This window comes from Melopsittacus undulatus, chromosome 1 (assembly GCF_012275295.1).
Source record: "Melopsittacus undulatus isolate bMelUnd1 chromosome 1, bMelUnd1.mat.Z, whole genome shotgun sequence".
Lineage (NCBI taxonomy): Eukaryota > Metazoa > Chordata > Aves > Psittaciformes > Psittaculidae > Melopsittacus > Melopsittacus undulatus.
The window spans coordinates 27,495,736-27,516,547 of record NC_047527.1 but is presented as its reverse complement, the minus strand read 5'-3'; the positions used below and the strand labels follow the sequence as shown (position 1 = coordinate 27,516,547).

General features: G+C 36.3%; 1 protein-coding gene across 2 annotated transcripts in view; it reads left to right on the top strand.

The window, feature by feature from the left end:
• The window catches only part of WWP1 (WW domain containing E3 ubiquitin protein ligase 1), a 61,471-nt gene that overhangs the window by 18,734 nt on the left and 21,925 nt on the right, over positions 1–20,812 (top strand). The window contains exons 2-8 of one of the 2 annotated variants that reach the window (XM_031050497.2): positions 5,040–5,130; positions 8,596–8,734; positions 10,903–11,027; positions 14,207–14,344; positions 14,449–14,512; positions 16,533–16,714; positions 18,955–19,303. In XM_031050497.2, coding sequence (XP_030906357.1) covers positions 5,061–5,130; positions 8,596–8,734; positions 10,903–11,027; positions 14,207–14,344; positions 14,449–14,512; positions 16,533–16,714; positions 18,955–19,303 — 1,067 coding nt within the window. In that variant the 5' untranslated portion in view covers positions 5,040–5,060. Of the gene's footprint in view, positions 1–5,039; positions 5,131–8,595; positions 8,735–10,902; positions 11,028–14,206; positions 14,345–14,445; positions 14,513–16,532; positions 16,715–18,954; positions 19,304–20,812 lie in introns of both variants that reach the window. The other variant, XM_005150842.3, reaches the window with a different exon arrangement.

Here is a 20,812-nt window from a genome sequence, read left to right as displayed (position 1 = left end):
ATCCCATCCCTTCCTTCACCAAGATCAGATGACTTATTAGTTGAAATCTCGGTTGGTTTTGGCTGTCGAGATAAAGCTTCTTCTGGTTTATAAAGATAAGAGGCAAGTAGTCCTTGAAATTTCCAGGTTTGCAGTATTTGAAGAATTTCTAGTTGTAGAACTTTTAAATCTTTCTCAGTTTATGAAAATTTTTGCCTCTGCTGAGGCAAGAGAGTGATGGTGTAATCCCATCCTAGCACAGGTCTCTCAGTCCCTCTGCTATGTGCTGTTCTCTGCTTAGTTTCATACAGTATGCACTTGCTTGCCCTCTCTGCTGCAGCCTTGTCCCACAGAAAGCTGGGGTTTTGGAAAAATTTATGTCAACACTTTTCTTTAAATTCAGTAGCCTTTATTTTTATTTTCTACATGTTCCTGTTATATTTATAGACAATGAGCAGATTTAATTCCAGACTTCTTTTTAGACTGTACTTTCATTGTCTTTATTCTCCAAGTAGCGCTGTTCGTAGCCTTTTCTTGAATGTCACAATACTAGTACTTTATACAATGGCACTAATAGTGTTTTTACCACTACTGCAAGCAGCTCATGTGATAAATAGGGTTATTGTTCTGTGTCTACATGTACCATATTTGCAAGAATATAAGGTAGACATGTATTATTGAAAGATGTTCATTTTACAAGGGCAAAACCAGAAGGTCGTGTCATTGTTGACGTGGGATACAGTCATGTAATTATTGTAGAAACAGCCAACCTAAGTGTAACTTTGTTTCATAGAATCATAGAATAGTTAGGGTTGGAAAGGACCTTAACATTTTCTAGTTCTTACCCTCCCTGCCATGGGCAGGGACACTAAAGCATGTCACCCAAGACTCCGTTAAACCTGGCTTTGAACACTGCCAGAGATGGAGCATTCACAACTTCCTTGGGCAACCCATTCAAGTGCCTCACCACCCTCACAGTAAAGAACTTTCTTATATCTAACCTAAACTTTCCGTGTTTAAATTTGAACCCGTTACACCTTGTCCTATTGCTACAGTCCCTGATGAAGAGTCTCTCCCCGGCATCCTTGTAGGTCCCGTTCAGATACTGGAAGGCTGCTATGAGGTCTCCACGCAGCCTTCTCTTTTTCAGGCTGAACAGTCCCAACTTTCTCAGCCTTTCTCATCCCCATCCTCTGTTGGAATATCCTTGGCCTTGTAAGAATTTCTGCCAGGCATCATGGTAATTTTTTTTCCTTCAAGTGTAAAGATGCCAGGGTGTGTGTAGTGAATTCTCACTTCCCTGTTATCAGGAGAGTAGCAAACCTGTGTTTGCCAAATGCAGTTAGGAGTTTAGTAGCGATCAGAGCTACTGAAACTCAGGGCAGGTAGTGTACCTTGCAGATAAATCAGTACCTGAAACCTGAAGTCTCAGGAGATTAGGCAATCAACTATCTACCTGAGGACTTTGAAACAGTTTATTTCTTTATTGCTGTATTTATTTTGCTTTGTGCATGCTACAAGTAGACTTAAAAAAAAACCCATAAACCCCAGCCAACCAATCAACAAACCAAATAAAACTCAGGGATAGTGCTAGCACTTTGGATCTATGCAGGTTGAACAGTAGGAGGAAAAAACTCAGTAAAAATAATTGTCAGTTACAAAACCATGCCTAAACTTGTTTTAAAATGTATGATTAGAACAAGATTGTGGATCTTGGTTACTTGTGAAGAATTTGAGTTTACTTGTCACAGAATTGATTACATGAGTTTCTTCTTTGATGTCTTCCATATCAGTGATACCCAAAGTGGGGTGTGTGAGGAAAATGTTAGGACTTATGTTTTATTAGAAAAATAAAAAAGTAATTAGGGGTTTTGTAGTGTTTTGTTTGTTTTTTTTTTCCCTCTCCGTGTTATATATGCACTGAGACTGTCACCATCACTTGGTGTGTATGTCATATGGTCCTGTGTCATGTAGGTGACACAGGTGTCCTGAGGGCAGATTTGGTATTGCACGGAGTGGAAGGGTCACAGTAGCGCCTTCACTTGTTTGTTTGCTTTCAGTGTATTGCACTGTATGCAGTTTACATGTACCCACTTATGTGGATTTATGGATTATATTATCTAATTTCAACTAAGCTAACACTCACAAAATGTACAAGTGGGCTTAAAAAAATTCTGCGAAGAGAGCATGGATTGAATACTAATAATGTGAGCACAAGTGAACAATAAGAATATTGCAGAGCTGATGCTTCTCCCACCCCTAGTATGAGCTCTTGATCAGTTGCATTAATGGGGTAAGAACAATGGCAGTTAGATCTGACAAAGATGTTGGTGAAAAATTTGGTTTTATTAAGAAGGTGATTTGAAATGTAGGTGTACAACTGCTGTTGTTAATGATGAACCTCGTCCTAAGAGAATATTGTACCTTGAAATATCAGCTAATGACAGTATAGAGCCATCACTATTAGCAAGCCATTTAAGACCTAAGCATCCAGAATATGAGGACAAACCTCTACAGTTTTTTTTCAGCAGTGTTTAAGGTTACGTGATACTCAGGCCAATATTTTATAGGATTTCACTAAACTTAATGATAGATCTTTAAAAGCCTCTTTTGAGGTTTCTCAATAGCAAAAGACTTAGAAGCCACATATGTTTGGGGAAACACTTGATCTTCCTGCAGCAGTAAAAATGTCTGAAATAATACGTGGAAAACAATATGATGAGAAACTAAAATGCATTCCTTTATCAGCTGATATTTTTGGAAGATGACTGAAAAACACTGCCAGAGTTTTGAAGAAGCAAATATTAGAAGAAATTACACAGTGTGGGTGACATGCTGTACAGTTGAATGAAAGTAGAGATGTTTGATGTGGCTCAGCTTATGGTAGTTTGCTAGATTGTGTCCACAATGAAATACACAGTTAACTAAGTCACTAAAGAAAGATGTACCAAAGTAAACATTCTTAACAGTAAATGACTTATTTAACAGCATTTTTTTAACGGAAAAAACTTTGCAAATGTAACCACTGATGGAGTGGCTCCTTTGACTAAAGCAAAAAGGATTCTGGGGTAAGGTTGCAAGGAGAGTACCATCCATGGAGTTCATTCACTGCATCATGCGTAGGCAAGCAAGAAGGAAAATGGAGCCGGAAGTGCATGAAGTATGATACAGGATGTCATCATTGTGGTTAATTGTATGAAGGCAAGACCTTTAATTAGTAGAATTTTTACAGTAATTTGTAGTGATATGAGGAGTGACCAGGAAAATTTTGTACTATGCAGAGATTTGACGGTTATTGTGGTAAAGTGCTTAGATGAGTTGTAAAATTTAAATATTAATTGCAGATTTTCCTTTCACAGAAATACAAGTGTTCTGACCTGCTGTGTAATGACAAGTGGCTGTCAGCAGTATGCTAAGTAACAGATTATTATTTTTTTTAAATAAAAGATACTTAACGCATCCTTTCAAGGTAAAGGTGATGTTTTAGCAAGTAAGATAATGACTGCTGTTTGCAAGAAACTCTTGCTATGTAGAAAACATTTTGAAAATGAATGCTTGGAAATGGTTTGATAATTGTGCAATTTTGTTGCCAGAAAAGATCTGTCATCTATTAAAAACTCATATCTGTACACTTAAACTTGGAAGCAGTATTTTCTCACCTGTTTAAAAGTCTTCCAAATAAAGAGTTTCAGAGCCATTTATACCCATTTGTTAAGAATATAAAATGCAACATTTCATTAGTTTGCATTAGTTTGCATTGACAACTGACTGACAACAATGAAGATGGAGATATACTGGCCACATTTCAGGAAAAATCTTTGTACTGTTAGTGGGTGAGGTTGAAGAATGAGCATCATTGATGCAGTTTGATTTGGATGTAAATATCTTTGTAAATTGACTTTTCCAGCTATGATGGCATTAAACCTAAGTATTAAAATAAACTGAATTTAGAACTAGACATTCAGATTACTGTAGTACAAAGTGTTGAGCCAACATTGTAAAACATGAAGCATATTCAATCACAAGGCTATCACAAAAAGTATTTTTATGAGAGCAGATTTTTTTAGTGTCATTTAGAAATGAATACTATTTCAAAATACTGTTTAATCTTTTTCTCATCTTCTTATTTTCTATTTTTATGTTTCATAGTATATAGAATACTTTGGTACAGTAGTACCTATACATAATTTATAAATAAATATACACATTTTAGGGTTGTGTGTTCATAAACTTTTTACTGATAGAAGTGCACAATGAAAGAGATTTGGTGACAACTGTTACCAGAAAATAAATACATGAAAGTTCATCCGTATCATGGAAAATGTATTTTAAATGTACATATTCTTTTCCCATGAAAAATAGTTGCTTGATAGAAACAGAGGATATGTGACTTCCAGCTTTGTTTCAGGTGTAGTAATTCAGGAGGATGGAGTGATGCTGCTTACATGCACTTCAGGTGCCCAAAGATCAGATCATACTATTTTAGTTGCTCAATGGGAAGAAGGGGTGGTCCTTGTAAAGTGCTTACTGTCTCAATAGGTGAGGGAAGTGATTTGTGGCTGGACAGCAGTGGTATAGAAAGCTGATTGCAGATCTAACGATAGAATTCAAATGTTTGTCTGAATCACATTATTGCTCGAGTGTATCATTTTGAGGACAGCTTCATTTTCAAGCATATAAACCTTTCAGATGGTTTGTTCATTTGAAGTTGTTGGTGCTTAGCTCATCTGAAATCAGACCATAAGCTTACTTTCTGGAGACAGGGATGTTGATACATCACAGCTGAATTTTTTCTCTCGCCTTCCACAGTTGTTCTAAACTATGTAAATTTATGCATTACTGAAGCGTCTTGGCATCTTCAAAGGCAGCATGTGAAAAATCTCCAAAGTAATTGTTTTTTTGAACTGGTGTTATGAAATAATGCATTCTGCCATACCTAAGTAACATTTGGGAACTTGGTGATTATTTCAGCATTTTATTTAACAGTTGTAACTAACATGCAGAGATTAAGTGCTTTTTGATAATCTACTTGTATGCTATTTTTTTTAATTTTCTTTCAGGCTAAAGCCTAAACCTCTGACATGGCCACATCCTCACCAAGATCTGGTACAAATAACAACCATAATGGAAGATTACAGATGCAAGTAACAGGCAAGTAGTGGTTTGTACCATGGTGATTTTTACAGGAAAGCCTACATATTCTAAAAAAGCAATCTTTGAAATTAGTGTAAAAATGGGTTAGTATAGTTAATATCTTAATAATTTGAATGTTACAGTTAAGAATATAACTATATATAGGTGAATTGAAGCTAAGTAATTGTTATACAGTGAGTTGGATGACTGGTTTTAATGATCTCTTCAAATTATAATTAAAAAAAAATATATATATATATTCCATACAGCAGTAGGGGCAAATGTAAGGAGTTCTGCTTGGGAACAAATAATTAATGGCATATATTCTATAGAGGGAACACACATAATTGAAATTCTGCAAAAAAGATGGGCAGTTGTAGTGAACTCCAAGCTAAAAATGGGTGCAATGTTATAGTTAAGCTGTAAAAGAACTGGAAGAGATCACAAAATCTGCTAGCTTTTCAAAAGATTGATGTCTTTGATTACATATCAAGTAAACAACTTGATATTTAGTAAAAGTTACATATACTGAGTATCATATAGGCATGTTTTATTACCCTTAGAGCAGCAGGTTGGATTACACAGATTCATAGAATTATTTAGGTTGGAAGGGGCCTTTGGGGATTTCCTAGTCCATTCTTCTGCTGAAGGCAGGATGACCTTTGAAGTTGGATCAGGTTGCTCAAGGTATTGTCCAGTTGAATTTTAAGTATCTCAAAGGCTGTAGATTACCACCTTGGGCAACTTGTTCTGGTGATAGACTACATCACTGTGAAAACGTTTTTCCTTCCATCAAATTGGAATTTACTGTTGCATCTTGTGACTGTTTTTTTCCTATTGCTGTGCTGGCTCTCAAGAGTTGGAGGCAGAATTCAGCCATCCCAGAATCTGCTGGAAGAAGCCACAGTGGGCTACAAGCAATTCTGGAAATTTTTGATTGTGTTGGGGACACTTTTTTTCAACAGATGTTGAACAGGCCTAGTAGGTTCTGCATTTTGCTACTTATGGATAAGGACTGGTCTGGGATGTGACTATCAGTGTCAGTCTTAGCTGCTGCTTCTGTGTGCTGGAAGGGCAGAACAAAGACTTGTTGTAATCCAAAGATAACTCAAATGCATCTAGCTAAATAAGTTCATATCTAATTATGTAGTTAAAAGCGATAATGTTACCAGCAAGTAGTTAGATACTGTTTGTAAATACAAGGACATGGAACTGTTAGAACAAGTTCAGAGGAGGGCCACGAGGATGATCAGGGGACTGGAGCACCTCCCGTATGAAGACAGGCTGAGAAAGTTGGGGTCGTTCAGCCTGGAGGAGAGAAGGCTGCGTGGAGACCTCATAGCAGCCTTCCAGTATCTGAAGGGGGTCTACAGGGATGCTGGTGAGGGACTATTCATTAGGGACTGTAGTGACAGGAGAAGGGGTAATGAGTTCAAATTTAAACACGGGAAGTTTAGGTTAGATATAAGAAAGTTCTTTACTGTGAGGGTGGTGAGGCAGTTGAATGGGTTGCCCAAGGAAGTTGTGAATGCTCCATCTCTGGCAGTGTTCAAAGCCAGGTTGGATGAAGCCTTGGGTAATATGGTTTAGTGTGAGTTGTCCCTGCCCATGGCAGGGGTGTTGGAACTAGATGATCTTAAGGCCCTTTCCAACCCTAACTATTCTATGATTCTATATATACACGTAGAGATGTATGTGCATGTATGTCTGTATATACGTATCATTTTACCATGGATGAGTAGCTTGAACTTTTCAGGAATCCTGAGAAATCTGGGAACCCTGAAATAAGAACGAATGCATGACTGAGAATATATTTAGAACTTTCTTGAACAAAAATTGGAAAAAATGATTAAGACATCATGTCTTAAAAAAAAGCTGCATCTCAACATACATCATGCTAGATGGTCCAAAGATGATCAGGTTATCTGAGGAAAAAATACACTGTTGGAGAGTCCCCAGAATGGTTATTTTTTTTGAATCAGATAAGAGAAAAACCTTAAAACTGACTAACCTTGTGTACGGATCACATAACTTGATAACATGATCAATCACCAAAACTGGCAATAACTAATAACATAGGTAGAGCCACCTGTAGATTGAATATATGGAACTGTAGAAGACTGAGTTATACAAATGACCTGTACCTTCAGATCTGTGTATGCAGGCAGAAATCATCATTTTGTTATTCTCTACTGTACTGCTCCTTATGTAAGTAGTGTATTTTTCTGGCACTGGAGCTTCTCTTGACTTCAGAAGATCTAGTTCAAGGATTGAAGTGGGAAGAAATCTGTACGATCTTTAGGATTAGTTTCCTGAAGGTTTAGTTCTTTAACCAGGCTTTATTGCAAGATCAGAGGAATGGCAAAAGTTAGTGTCCCACTAACTTTTGATGGCAAAAGTTAGTGTCCCACTAACTTTTGTGTGTGTCTCTAGTATATGTGTCTCAGAATACTATAGTCTAGAAATATAGAACAGAACTTTTTAGTCTCCCTTTCAGACAATTTAGTTAACTTCCACTTACTTTTGAATTAGCAAGTACCATACAGAAAAGTAACAGGCATTAATTCCAAGTGGCTGAAAATACTCAGCTTTGCATCAGTTTGAAATTAAAAGGATAATGAATTATGGAAGGAGTAAGAGGGAAGGCATAGCCAGAAGGTAGGTACAGCTGTGTATCCATTAATGTGGTCTTCTGAAGGCAACATCTGCCTGAAATAGTGTCTAAAATGTGGGCAGCTAGATTCCTGTTGGTTTTTATACTGACTTCCTCAGCTAGGTGAGGAAGTGGGAGAGCAGATTTATGTTCAGGAGCCCTGAAGACCTCACCAATGATTTGGAGTTAAAAAATTAGATTCCTTGGTCATTTGCTGTTTCTTTATTGTTAACTATTTCGCTGAAACTTTTAAGTTAATCTGAAAATGTGTTTCAATAGGGCAAACTTGAGAGTTTATTTCTTGCTTTTAACAAACAGAGGTGTTAAGCCACAAGTTAACCATACAGGTAATATAAGCAAGGAAACGAAGCTCTGTGTACAGGCTTTGCTGTATTGGAGCAGGCCTGAACTGCATATGCTTTCATGACTACATATAATTAAAAACAATAAAGGCTGGTAATCTTTCAGATGTTGTATGTCATCATACTTTGGTATTTTTAGTTAAGTAAGAGTAAAAAGAACAATGAGAAAATAAACCAAAAACCACATGTGATTTTCAGTATTTATCCCTAAAATAGTAGTGCTGTCTCTCCAACCCATCCTGCCAGTATGTGGTGAAGAGAATATGTCACACTTTGTTTTAACTGTCTGACAAAGTAGCTTTTGGAAATAAAAGCTAACATTTTAGCATTGATCTCTTCATATTCAGTAGAAATAGAAAGGGGAGGAATAACATTGTCATGCTGTGTTTCATTCATTGTGTAGGCAGCACATTTTCTGTTTTTTCAGTAACAATATGCTGTTGCAGATAAAGTAATGTATTTTACTAGTTTCCAGTGCCAAACTGAAACGGAGAAAGAATTGGTTTGGAACAACTTTCTACACGGAATTAAGTGCAGATGGAGAAATTAAGAAAACAGCGAAATCAAGTAGTTCTTCAAATCCAAAATGGGATGAGCAGCTGACAGTGTAAGTAGATTTTTTTGGTTGTTTAATACTGTTTATTAGGCAGGCATTGTAGGAAAATATTTATTAAGCTTGGCTGCCTGCATAGTTTTTTTTTTAGGCTGTTAATGACTAAATGCAGACATAAGATGATATTTATCTCAAATGTTTTTTTTATCAATTCTTACAGTGTTTTGAGAATATTTTTTGTACAGCATTCCTTTCATGCAGTTGCTGTGAACCATTCAAGTTTAAAATTTGTCTCTAGGTGATGATACTAACTGTAGAAATGTCATTCTCAACTTCAAAAGGAAAAAAAAAAGATCTCAGCTGGCTAAGTAGTAGTTTAGAGGAAGATCAGTTTGTCCTTTAAATGTCCTAATGAAAGGCCACATACAGAAACAGTTTACTGCAAAGTGACCTTGCAACTTATCCCAATGTTTGACTTTTTTAATCATCTTGTGGTTTAATTTTGTTTACCTGTGCTACAAGTGTTAATATACCTGAATATGACTTTGAAGAGCTGGCAGTCTTGCACTGTACAATTTGAAAGAATGTATTATTATACCAGCAAGATTGTACTGCTTCAGATTTGGGTCTGGAAGCAGCATAGCTATTATCAAGTGGCACTGCATACGGACTGGTACATTGTGCAGTGTTGACTTGTCTTTTTGCAAAATTCAGCTTTGTTAGCAGTAGGAACAATGCCAAGTTCCTATAACTTAACAGTGCTGGAGAGTGGGGAGTGGTACAACATACCTGGATTTGGGAACTGTTTGTTTGGGAACTCTTACTTACTAACTGCAGACTTGGGCTGAAGCAATTAGGGTATTCTTGTGTCACATTTCTAATTTTTTTAGGTTTGATAGAGCTTATTAGCCCTTTGCAGTATTGTAAAAGAGAATAGTGTAGTCTTGGACCTGACAGTGATTTCCAGGAGTTATTAGTAGCACAAGTACAGAGCCATCAGTGTATTCACAGAATCCAAAGTTTCTGTTGAGTAGGCAGGTTTGATTTGGGAGGATTTGGTAAGCTGATAAAATGAGGTGATTTGACATACACAGTATAACCAAACAGACTTACTCCATCATCAGTATTAGGATCTTACTCTTATATATACCAGCAGTATGTTCTCCATGTGTATGGGTTTTATTTTTTTTTCTTTTTCACGTAAGTAATTTGATAAGACTACCATTAGAAGGCAGCTTATTCAAAATGCAAGAATACATTTGCTTATAGGTTTCAGCAAAAACAACTCACATTGTCCAGCGTATTCAAGTGACTACAAAGCTAGCCTTGTTGTTGAAAGGGTGGAGGATTTTTTTAGCGTTATTTTCATCAATGTCGATATAACTTTCTGTATCCAGAACTGATTGATATGTGGCTTTTGACTTTTTGCAGAACAGCCATTCTACTCCATTATTCACAGTCAGGAGCACTTTTGCAGTACTAGATCCTGTACTATGAAACTTATTCACCAGGACCTAGCATAGCTTCTAGTTTTCCTTCTTGAGCAGGGGAGAGATCACTGCCAAAGTTTATCATAATATTACTCTAATTTGGTCTGTTATGTTTCTGCTTCCCTCCAGTTTTTACTTTACCTTCATCATTTGATTTTTCCCCTCTGATTTCTGTGAGTATGCTATGGTTTTATATATATTTGTGGATTCACAAATAATGTTTTATCAAGACTTTCATGGCAAGCTGATACCTATTAAGTAGGTTCCTCCTGCTTGCAAGAAGCTGATTGTTTGCTTTTTCCTTTTTTTTAAAAAAAAAAATTAGTATTTTTCTAGTGATAAATATATTTTCCACCTTTTTTCTCCATATTTAATAATGTGAGTTTTTAATTAGAATTCTGGAATAGTGAGAAATAAGGAAATACATCTTTTGTAAATAGAGAGATGTGTTTTACATAACAGACTAGAGCTTTAGTGTGGGTTATTCTGATACTCCTCAAATTCCTTATGTTATAGTAATTGACTTTAAGTTTGATCTTAAATATAGGTATCGTAGTGTTTGCAGTTCTTAGTTAAAAATTTCCCCTTAAAGTACAAAATCTCAATTAATAAGTATCAAGAGCTACAATAATTATAAGAAGGCAAATTAAGATCAAATACTCCTAATATTAAGAATAAAGGCTTTAAAACCTGTATGTATATATTTTTAAAAAAAATGTATTTTATATGCAGGAATGTGACTCCACAGACTACGCTGGAATTTAGAGTGTGGAGCCATCACACTTTAAAAGCAGATGCTTTATTAGGAAGAGCCACTCTAGACTTGAGACAAGCTTTGGAAATACACAATAGAAAATGTAAGTTATCATGAAGGGTATTTTGAGTAGAGTTGTTATTACTAATCTATATATCAAAATGGCAACCAGACTACTAACTACACATGTAATTACAACTGGCTTTCAGTTGATGTCTTGTCTCTTTTAGAGATATCTGTGCTGTCAAGAGCAGTTTTAAAGTAACAATAGGATATATATAATTTTGAAACAAATATTAGAGTATGAGTTACTACAAATTAAGTAAAAATGTAAATGATGAAATACAGTGTTTTGTGGCAAACTAGTAACTAATTTGCTAGAAGGTCTGTTTTAGACTTGGTAAAAGAAGTCTAAGCTTTCGGAAAAGCCATCTATGTAATACTTCATGTTTTCCTTCTTTGGAATCACTTACAGAAAGGCTGAATATTTTTCCCTCATAATATAGCTTCTCAGAAAGCAGTAGGAACCACTGATTAATGAAAGAAGCAAGAACTTCCTTTTAGTACATTAGAGATTGTTGTATTCTATGTAACTCCTTATTTTAGTTGTTTTTAATACAATTAAAACAAGGTCTTCTTTATCTAATTTGTATTGATTTTTTTTTTCATTAGTACAAGAAGATGGTGAATCCACACTTTAAATTCCACTCCAGAGTGGCAGTGGAATTCCAGCTAAGCCAGTCTCACATTTTTGATATGCATACCTGAGAGCTCTGTTTAGGGAGGTAGAGGGGAAGGAAAGCTGAAAAAACCTTAATTTTTCCCATGCTCAGAGAAAATGGTAACAGAATCCAAAAGCAAGTGGGATTTTTTCAACAGTATTGTAAAGATTCTGCCCAGGATTCCATAGCAAGGCAGAAAAGTTGTTTCCTTGTCAAGTTACAAGCCCCCAAACTATCAGAAGAAACCAGGGTTCTAATCATAGAATCATAGAATAGTTAGGATTGGAAAGGACCTCAAGATCATCTAGTTCCAACACCCCTGCCATGGGCAGGGACACCTCACACTAAACCATATCACCCAAGGCTTCATCCAACCTGGTCTTGAACACTGCCAGGGATGGAGCATTCACTACCTCCCTGGGCAACCCATTCCAGTACCTCACCACCCTAACAGTAAATAATTTCTTCCTTCTATCCAGTCTAAACCTCTGCTGTTTAAGTTTCAACCTGTTACCCCTTGTCCTATCACTACAGTCCCTAATGAATAGCCCCTCCCCAGCATCCCTGTAGGCCCCCTTCAGATATGCTATGAGGTCTCCATGCAGCCTTCTCTTCTCCAGGCTGAACAGCCCCATAATGATAATGATAGCAAATAATGATAGCAAAAAGGAAAAAAAAAAGGATATATTTTAACTATGTCTAAAAAAATAGTTAATGCTTTATTACTGTTTATCTAGGGGTTGTAGGATCCAACAACTCGGCAAATTCTTTCAGGGAATGGTTGAGTGAGTTAGTTGTACATTGCACCAAAAGTAATATATGTGCAGTGTTTTTCATTTGGGCGTATCAGCAGTTTGACACACACTGGACTATCCAGTAGTTCACCAGTAGAATAACTTTGTTGGTATCCCTTAGTCATTCAGTTGTTGATAATAGCTACTCTAAAATGCAGCACATGAAAGGCTCTTTACTGAAGAAAATGTAAAGGGGAAGTCCTGTACATGCAGAGACTTTAGAATTAGTGCTGCTATTTTCTCCTACTGAACACTACCAGCATTGAGTTGTTTCCCCCGCTCCTCTCAGCTTTCTTGCCAGCTCAGCTCAACAGAAGCCAACTGTTGATCTGGTCTGGGGAGGTAACTTGTTAAAATAGCATAAGGTAAACCAATCACCTTTTGCAGAAAAGATGATTTATAAATATGTTAACAACTCAGTGGTAGGTTACTTCTTTCAGATAGTAGCATCTTCCAAAATACAGACTGCTTAATAATTCTGTAGATTTGGGAGCTTTGTGCTTGCTCCAGTGAAATACTTTGAAATCCAGTGTAATATTGCAGTGGGTGTCTGCAAGTCACTATACCACTGCCCAACTACATTGTCAGACCTGCTCTTTAAAGTAACGACTTGGGGGTATCTAGCAATAGTTTATGGTAACCTTCTCTGTTTTTATGTTTATTGTTCATTTGAGATATATGTTAAGAATAAAAAAAAAAAATAAAAAAAACAGGAAATGCTAGTTGAATGCATCAAGTGTACGGTAAGCTTTAACTTTAGCTTGGAGTGGTATCATATGGAGGGAAACACGGTGGTATAACTTGAAAAATTTCTCTTTTAATCTGAGACCACAGATACTAAAAGGCCTTAACCATTTTAATTTTATTAATATGAATTCATAGCTTCCTGTGTCTGGATTTGACATGTAGTTTTAAATGCTGTACTAGTAATGATTGATTTAGAGAGAATTATGCATCATCCACAGTATGCCTTACTTCTGGATTACTTATGTCTCTCTAACAAATATGTGCATTGCTTATCTGTCATATGGAATTCTTTAAATGCATAATGTGCATATTTTTTGTATATCTCAATTATCTCAAAATTTCTTTTGGTGAAAATAGTTTCTAGTTTAATTTTTCATTATGTAAGTATCCTCTCTGTTACTGTTTAATCCTTGGAGTTGAGATCTATGAAAATGCTAGTGAGGATTTACCAAAAATAATTTAAAAAAATGAGGAAGGACTCTGCAGTCTTTGCATTTACTTCTTCCTTAAAGTGACATTCTTTTCAGTGGTCTCTTAGAATTAGTTTTGGATGGTGATATGAGAAATGAACATCAGCTCTGGTTGTAGAATGAGGTTTCCAGTGACTTGTAATATTTGGATGTGGAGTTCAGCAGTTGATTGACATTAAGCTGTCTCATATTATGTTAGTGCAGAATTTCAAAAGGGGGCTTAGTGGAAACAGCAAACCTAGAAAATAAGTAACAACAAAGTAATGAAGCCATGTGGATCTTATAGCATACCTGTAGAATATCCTATGTTAGTGGCCAAGTAATTTTTACAATGAACTGCACCTTCACCCACAATAGATATAAATTTACACAGCTCCTTAGTGATTTTTGTTGATTTGAATCATCTGAATATTTCTCATGTTCAGTTTTGTACAACTAAATACGTGTCATATTTTTGCTTTGAAAGTCTTTTAATATTGTTTAAAATTTATTTTTTTCTTTATCCCTTCTTTCCTTATCTCCCCCTACCAATCCTAACTACATTTTTAGTGGAGAAGGTGAAAGAACAGTTGAAACTCTCTTTGGAAAACAAGAGTGGCATGGTGCAAACAGGTGAACTAACAGTTGTGCTAGATGGTTTGGTTGTTGAACAGGAATCTCTTACAAATCTCAGTTCATCAGCAACAAGTAAGTTAAAATAATTAAATGAGATGGTAATATTTTGATTAAGATTTCAAACAGACATAACAGAATATTCTGTTTTTCTGTATTTGTTTCTTACTGTTCAGTAGAAGTTCAGCAAAATGGAGAGGCTGTGCATGAAAGCAGAGATGCTTCAGCAAGAAGTACATCCAGGTTGGAATATTTTTTGTGTGTTTTACGTTGTATGAAATGTGTTAGCAAATTTATCAGTTGAAATCTTTGAGTTGCTTGTGTGTTGTTTTTTGTAGGTTTTTTTGTTTGTTTTTTCCAAAGACAATAGACTTTAACTGTCAAGACATAAATAATGTTACTAGATGTTTTAGAAACATTACTTACATGATAAATACATAGTTTAGCTTGAAGAGAGCTAAATTTACAACTCTGTTCTTCCTTTGCTGCTAGAATCTGCTCATCACTACTTTAGCATTGCCTCTTGCATGTGGGGCCCTCTGAACATAGTTCAGCTGGCTGGAAGTCTACTAAATGCTGCGGCTGAGATTAGGGGAGCAGCAGTTCAATGTAGTTTTGTGTACTTACTTCGTTTTCTTTCCTTTTGTTTAAGAACCATTTCTATTCATGTGTACTACCTTGTTGCAACATACCAACTGAAAGGAAGAAATAAATAAAAACTAAATTACTGTCCCTCATCCAGTTCCTTTTTAAGGTTATGATCTGGAATTTATGACACTTGTAGTGAGTTTAGGGAGGAGTATGCAGAGCACTGAAGCAAAGGGTTTGCCTGCTTCAACCTGAAGTGGCAAGAACTAGGCTTTGAGGTCAATTTAGAGCTTAATTCTTGGCTTCTGTATCTTTATTGGAGCTCCAGGACTGCCTGGACAGAAGTAGGAGTAAATTGTTTGCCCCCTCACTGCTAGTGAATCAAATAAATAGGTCAGTGTTCAGATCAACTTAATGTTACTGGCCTGCTCTGCTATTTTGCAGTGAACCCCTTTCCATTTAAGTTCTTGGCATATGCGATAGATTGAAGAAATATACAGTTGCTATGCATTTGAATGACAGGAACACATTTGTCCTTGAACACTCGAGTTTTTTTTTTTTTAATATGTGGAAGTTTGTCTCTGTTCCCCCATGGGTGCCCAATATGAGGGAGTGAGTATAAAATAAAAAGTTGCTTCTCCTTAGTTTTCATTAGAAAGTTAAGCATACTGATTTGAAACAGTAGATAACAATCATTTGTTTTCATTCAGCTGTTGTTGCTGGAGGTGTGGCTTTTACCAGGTACCTGCTCTTGATCCTGGTATTTTGATGACAGCAGTTTTCCATAGAACTATCCAGTGGTTTTGATTTAAAGTTTTAAAGTTAAGAGACAAAAGTTTTAAGGTAGCTTCTCTGCGTGTCTTTAGGAAGCAAATCGGCTTTGTAGTCTAGAGCTGAAAGAAATAATACTTTAATTCTCTATTTATAGTACCTCTTTGAAGTTGGGTAACTAGTTTGGTAGCATGGAAATGATGCTTCTTCCTTTCTTACTCTGCAGAGTGGGACTTCTGTCAGATTTTCAGATTTGTTTTGTCATCTGTTTAACTTCTCTTTAATTTTTAGCCTCCTTGAGAAGATGGGGAATTGGCATTGAATGTAATTTTCACAATATGTGTCTGGTGGGTGGCTTTAAGCATTTTGTGGTAGATTTAGGTAAAACCAGTGTAATTGAACAAGAGGCTTCCTATTCACAAGCCTTGACGCCATATTTAATTTCATGTGGCCTTATAAACACAGAGCGGTCTGTGTATATCTGTCCTCACAATGTCTAATCCTGCCTATGTATAGAGAAGCTCATCTTATTTTCATTTACTGAGGGGAAATTTTGTTACTTGCTAACAAAATTAACTCCTAAGGCAGTTTTGGAAGATGTGGCAGGTATATCAGTCTGTTCAACTCAATTCTAGTATGTCATCACGAGTAAAAGATTAAGTTGGAAAAGGATAATCTTATTTATTATCTGAAATCCTCAAAACTAAAATTTGCGTTTTGTTCCTTAGTTGTTTTGGTGTTGCACTTGACTTATCTAGGCTGTAAAAACTGTGTCATAAACTGTTGTGAATTTACTTCCATTTCTTTATTTGTTTCTTTAGTGCGATTTAGTGTATGATTTAGTTTAGTTGCATACCTGATTAACATGTTGTTTGTGGTAAAATGATCTCTTATTTTTACCAAGATCTGCTTGTGACATTTCTAATGGGGTAGACAATCAAGTACCTTCCGACTCTATAGTACAGAATACATTCTGTGTAGAAGCTGTTAATGGAGACAGCACACCATCTCCTACTCATGCTGCAGCCAGGCCCAAAAATACACCAGAACCAAAACCACTTGCAGCTCAGCCTGTCAACAGCACTGGTAAGAATGGGAGAATTATGAGAAAATGTTCCATTAAGCTTTCTTATCTGGTTGAAATGTATCTGAAGTTGACACACTTCGTCTATATTTTTTTGTTATATTTCAGAAAAACGGAAAGGATGTTTCTGGGTTTGAATTTATAATCCTATGTGTCTACTTTGAATTTTTCTTGAGTTAGACCTATTAAATATATTAAATTTCATACTTCAGGACCTTCAGTAGAAATAGACAAGCTGTTAATAAACAGTAAAACAGAGACTGTCAAACTTTCTGTAATAGAGTGGGAAATGTGGTTATGGTGGAAAGATAGCAGAAGGAATTATGAACTTTACAAGCTAATAATTGAATTAGGCCCTATCTGATGCTTTTCTCTACTTGGAGAATTTTAATTCGATTCCCCTCTCTTTCCAGTTGAAAGCCAGAGGGCATATCTATTATTTAGACATTGCTCCCTTTTTCTTCTGTAGCAGAGAGATCCATTTGAAATCTGTATTAGGATAGGGTAATTGCAAAAATAATTGATTTGTTCAAATAGTAATATTGATTAAATCATCACTGGGCTTGCACTGAGGCATTGATAGAGCAGTCTTCAACTACTGTACCAGTTAGTGGGGACTTTTTTAAGGGAAGGAATAAAACAGGTCTCCAGCATTTGTTGATGACAAGACTTCTCCCTATCCCCCACACTACTGGGCTTAGCAGGATTGCATTTTCATCTGATGTTGCCAGAATTGCTGTTTTAGATCTCATTGGTGAGATAATCAGCTGATGTAATGTTTTATAGATCTGTTTTGGAGATCAGCTTACTAAAGAGCTGATGATTTGTCAATTACTTTGCTTCTAACTTTGTTACGTAATCCCATTCACTCTTTCATGTGGATGAATTGTGGTTATTATTTCATTTTTTTTAATGAAAGCTAAAATTTCAGTTGGCTTTTACCCTATAAAAATAAAATTGCTGCTAAGTTAAAACATAAATTTAAAGAAATGTGATCAAAATGTGGGGGTTGTTTTTAATAATGTGGTTTACATTTGATTGAAATACTGGAAGTCTTGATGTGTCTCGATGTAGTTAACCTGTTCTGTGTGAGTTGGAAGTAGTGATGGGTTATTCTGAAAAGTTGTGTTCAAAAAGCAAAGCATTTACAGATTTTACAAGTCTGCTGCTGTCTCTACAATCATGCTTATTTTGCATTATCAAGAAAATACTTACAGCCCAGTGATTGTTTAAAGAAACTGACTCCCTGATTTAAGTGCATTGCGTGAAATTCTTTGACCTGCTTTTCTGACCATTTCGGAAAGCAAGAAATTGTTGACATTCTATACATATTGCAAGTCATAAGTAGAATGTAGGTATTGATTTACTTTATAACACTCTTGCAGATTAACTCTGAAATGCTGGAACAGTGGTTTGTAGCCACTAGTCTAGGGACTAGTCTAGGGTACAATTTTGCAAATCTGTATTGATAAAGTTAATGAGTATAGAGCAGCTGTATTGGCCTCAGTCCTTAGAATTGTAAGTGGATATTATGCTGTTAGATTACTTGAAGTTAGTGTTGCATATTACATTTAGTCTTGTAGAAAAATAGTTCCAGCTCTGTAAGAGGTCCAAATGAGTTTAAATTGAATTGTCGGTGTCTGGTGCTGATTAGTCTTGCAGAAAATGAAAACTGTGAACGATCTTGCTCTGCTTTTAATTAATAGGGCCTTGACATTTAATGGGGTCCTACTGACTGCTGTACCTGATTTCACTTGTCTAAGACAAGATCTTGTGCTAACATACTGTTCTGTTAAGCTCTGCAGATGATTGGTATTGATGTATGGCTGGCCAAGTGAGCTTGGAAGTATTAAAGCCTACTTAGCCCCCTTTTCCTGCTAAATCCATGCCCGCTTTAAACCATCTATGAGCAAATAAAGCAGTACTGTTTTCTGGTCCTAAGCAGATGGATACAGTTGCTACTCTAAAGCGTAAAATGTAATGTTGATGAAGATATGAAGAAACTAAGGAATTACCTTAGCAAGGAAGTCTATAGAGTGTGGCTTGCAGACTCTGAGTTTTAATTACAGCTTCAATTGAGGCAGGTGCATTGTGACTTTTTGTCATCTTAGACAAAAATAATGTTCATGGCATATAGGTGTGACATAAACATATTCCTTCAGTGCTGTTTTCTACAAAAGTTAGTAATTTGAAAAACTCAGCAGATTATAATACACAAATGTTCTTATTTCCCATTTCTCAGTTAATGGCGAATCATCCTCCTCTGCACCAGAAGCTGGTAATTCTTCTGTCTCTGAGGCTCCGGTAGATTCAGTTGAAGCTCCCACATCTTCAGATTGCACTCACACTACAGCAGAACCTCAGTCAACAACAGACATAGCAAGTTGTTCTGAAAGCCATGCTTCTGCATCACCTCTTGTGTCTGCTGGACTAGAACCTGCAGGTGCAGCAGACTGTGCTCAACCTAATGCTCGAAACAGTGTAGCAGCAGATGCAGCAAAACCAAGGGAATCCTCCTCCACCTCAAGTGCATCTGTAGAACCTCCAAGACAGCAGTCTGGTAATGCGAGTACAGAACCTTTGCCACCAGGGTATGTGGGCTTGAATTTAATGCTATAATTGTGTTTTGTCTGAATGTGCCTATGAAGAAATAGAACTTTGATTCTGTAATGGGATTGCCAAATGCAGATCTGTTTGCTGAGATGGAGTTATTTGATCTAAAATGGGGTTTGTACCGCTGCTGTAACTGGCTGGTAGCTCTTATCCCAGTAATGACTCATAACAAATTTGCCGAGATGGTATTGTGGTCCAAATAGACAAACTCTTGGCCATTATGGACATGAAGACTTCTCATTTGATGTATTCAGACTTACTTGGGTCATAATTTGTTCCTCCTTTGGCTCTTAAACTGTGAGACTGCAGTAGGGACAAAAATACAGAGAACTGAAATTTGATAAAATACTTGTAGGTGCTTGCTGTGTAATAGTAATGTTAGAGGTAAAATTACAGATTTGAAGTGTATGTATGTGCTCAGAATAGCAAGAAACTTTTAATTCTGCTAGACTGTAAGGAACTACTACTGTGGTCCTAAACCTTAAATGAAAAATTAAAGATGTGGTCAGACATTAGATGAAATTATAATACTTGCTCTTCAATAGATGCTTACATGTTTGGGTGAAAAGATGTCTTCAGTAACTAATTGGAAATACTGACATTTCTGTAATATTCTAGATATTAACTATTACAGCATTTTCTGAACATATAAATTGTTTCTTAACCCAAAGTGTGTATACCTTGTGTAGCTAATCTTTCAGAGCCTGTCTTGTACCTGCTCCCTCTGAAGGAGGTTCAGTAAGTTATTAGTGACACTTCACTTGAGTTTCTGCAGTTGAGTAAACATGAAAACAAGCACCTAGAAAGATGTAAATACTGTGTAGATATTGTTGGTTAAGAGTTACAAAGTTTTTTAATTTTCAGATGCTTTGACAGTGGAGGCTCTTTATAGGTGAGAATTCCTGTGGTCATCCACACAGTCTTTTTTAATTAATTATATGGTTTCCCACTGAGGACAGGGTCATGTGTGCACTGTGGCCACGTGCATTGCTTTGTCATTCCACCCTGATCAGGTTTCTCAGGGTTGTGTTCTGTGTGTGTGTTTCCCCACTGCCCCTTCATCCCATCTAGTTCAGTCTGTTATGTTTAGGCCTAGTAACTCTGTAACATACTGCTGCTCCTCTCTTACCTTCTTGTAATCTTAGCATTTAGCCTCTTCAACTGCAGAAAACATTCTGTAGGATTCTTATAGGATACCCTGTAATGATGAGAAAATGCATGTTGAGTCCTATGAGTGGCAGACAAGGTGTTCTGCCTACCTCTTTAGGTACATAAGAAAAACACATATCTGATGCAAGCAAGGGCATCAGCTTTTCATCTAACATTTACCCTGGTTTCTTCTCCCATTTATAAATACATCTATTGCATTATTACAGTTCTCGGCAGCATGGAACTTCAGTTGTTCTATAATGTTTGCCCCTCTCTCCATCTTCAGGAAAAGTTTGCTTTGCAACTAAAACTGAAGAAATAATACCCAGGGATATCAG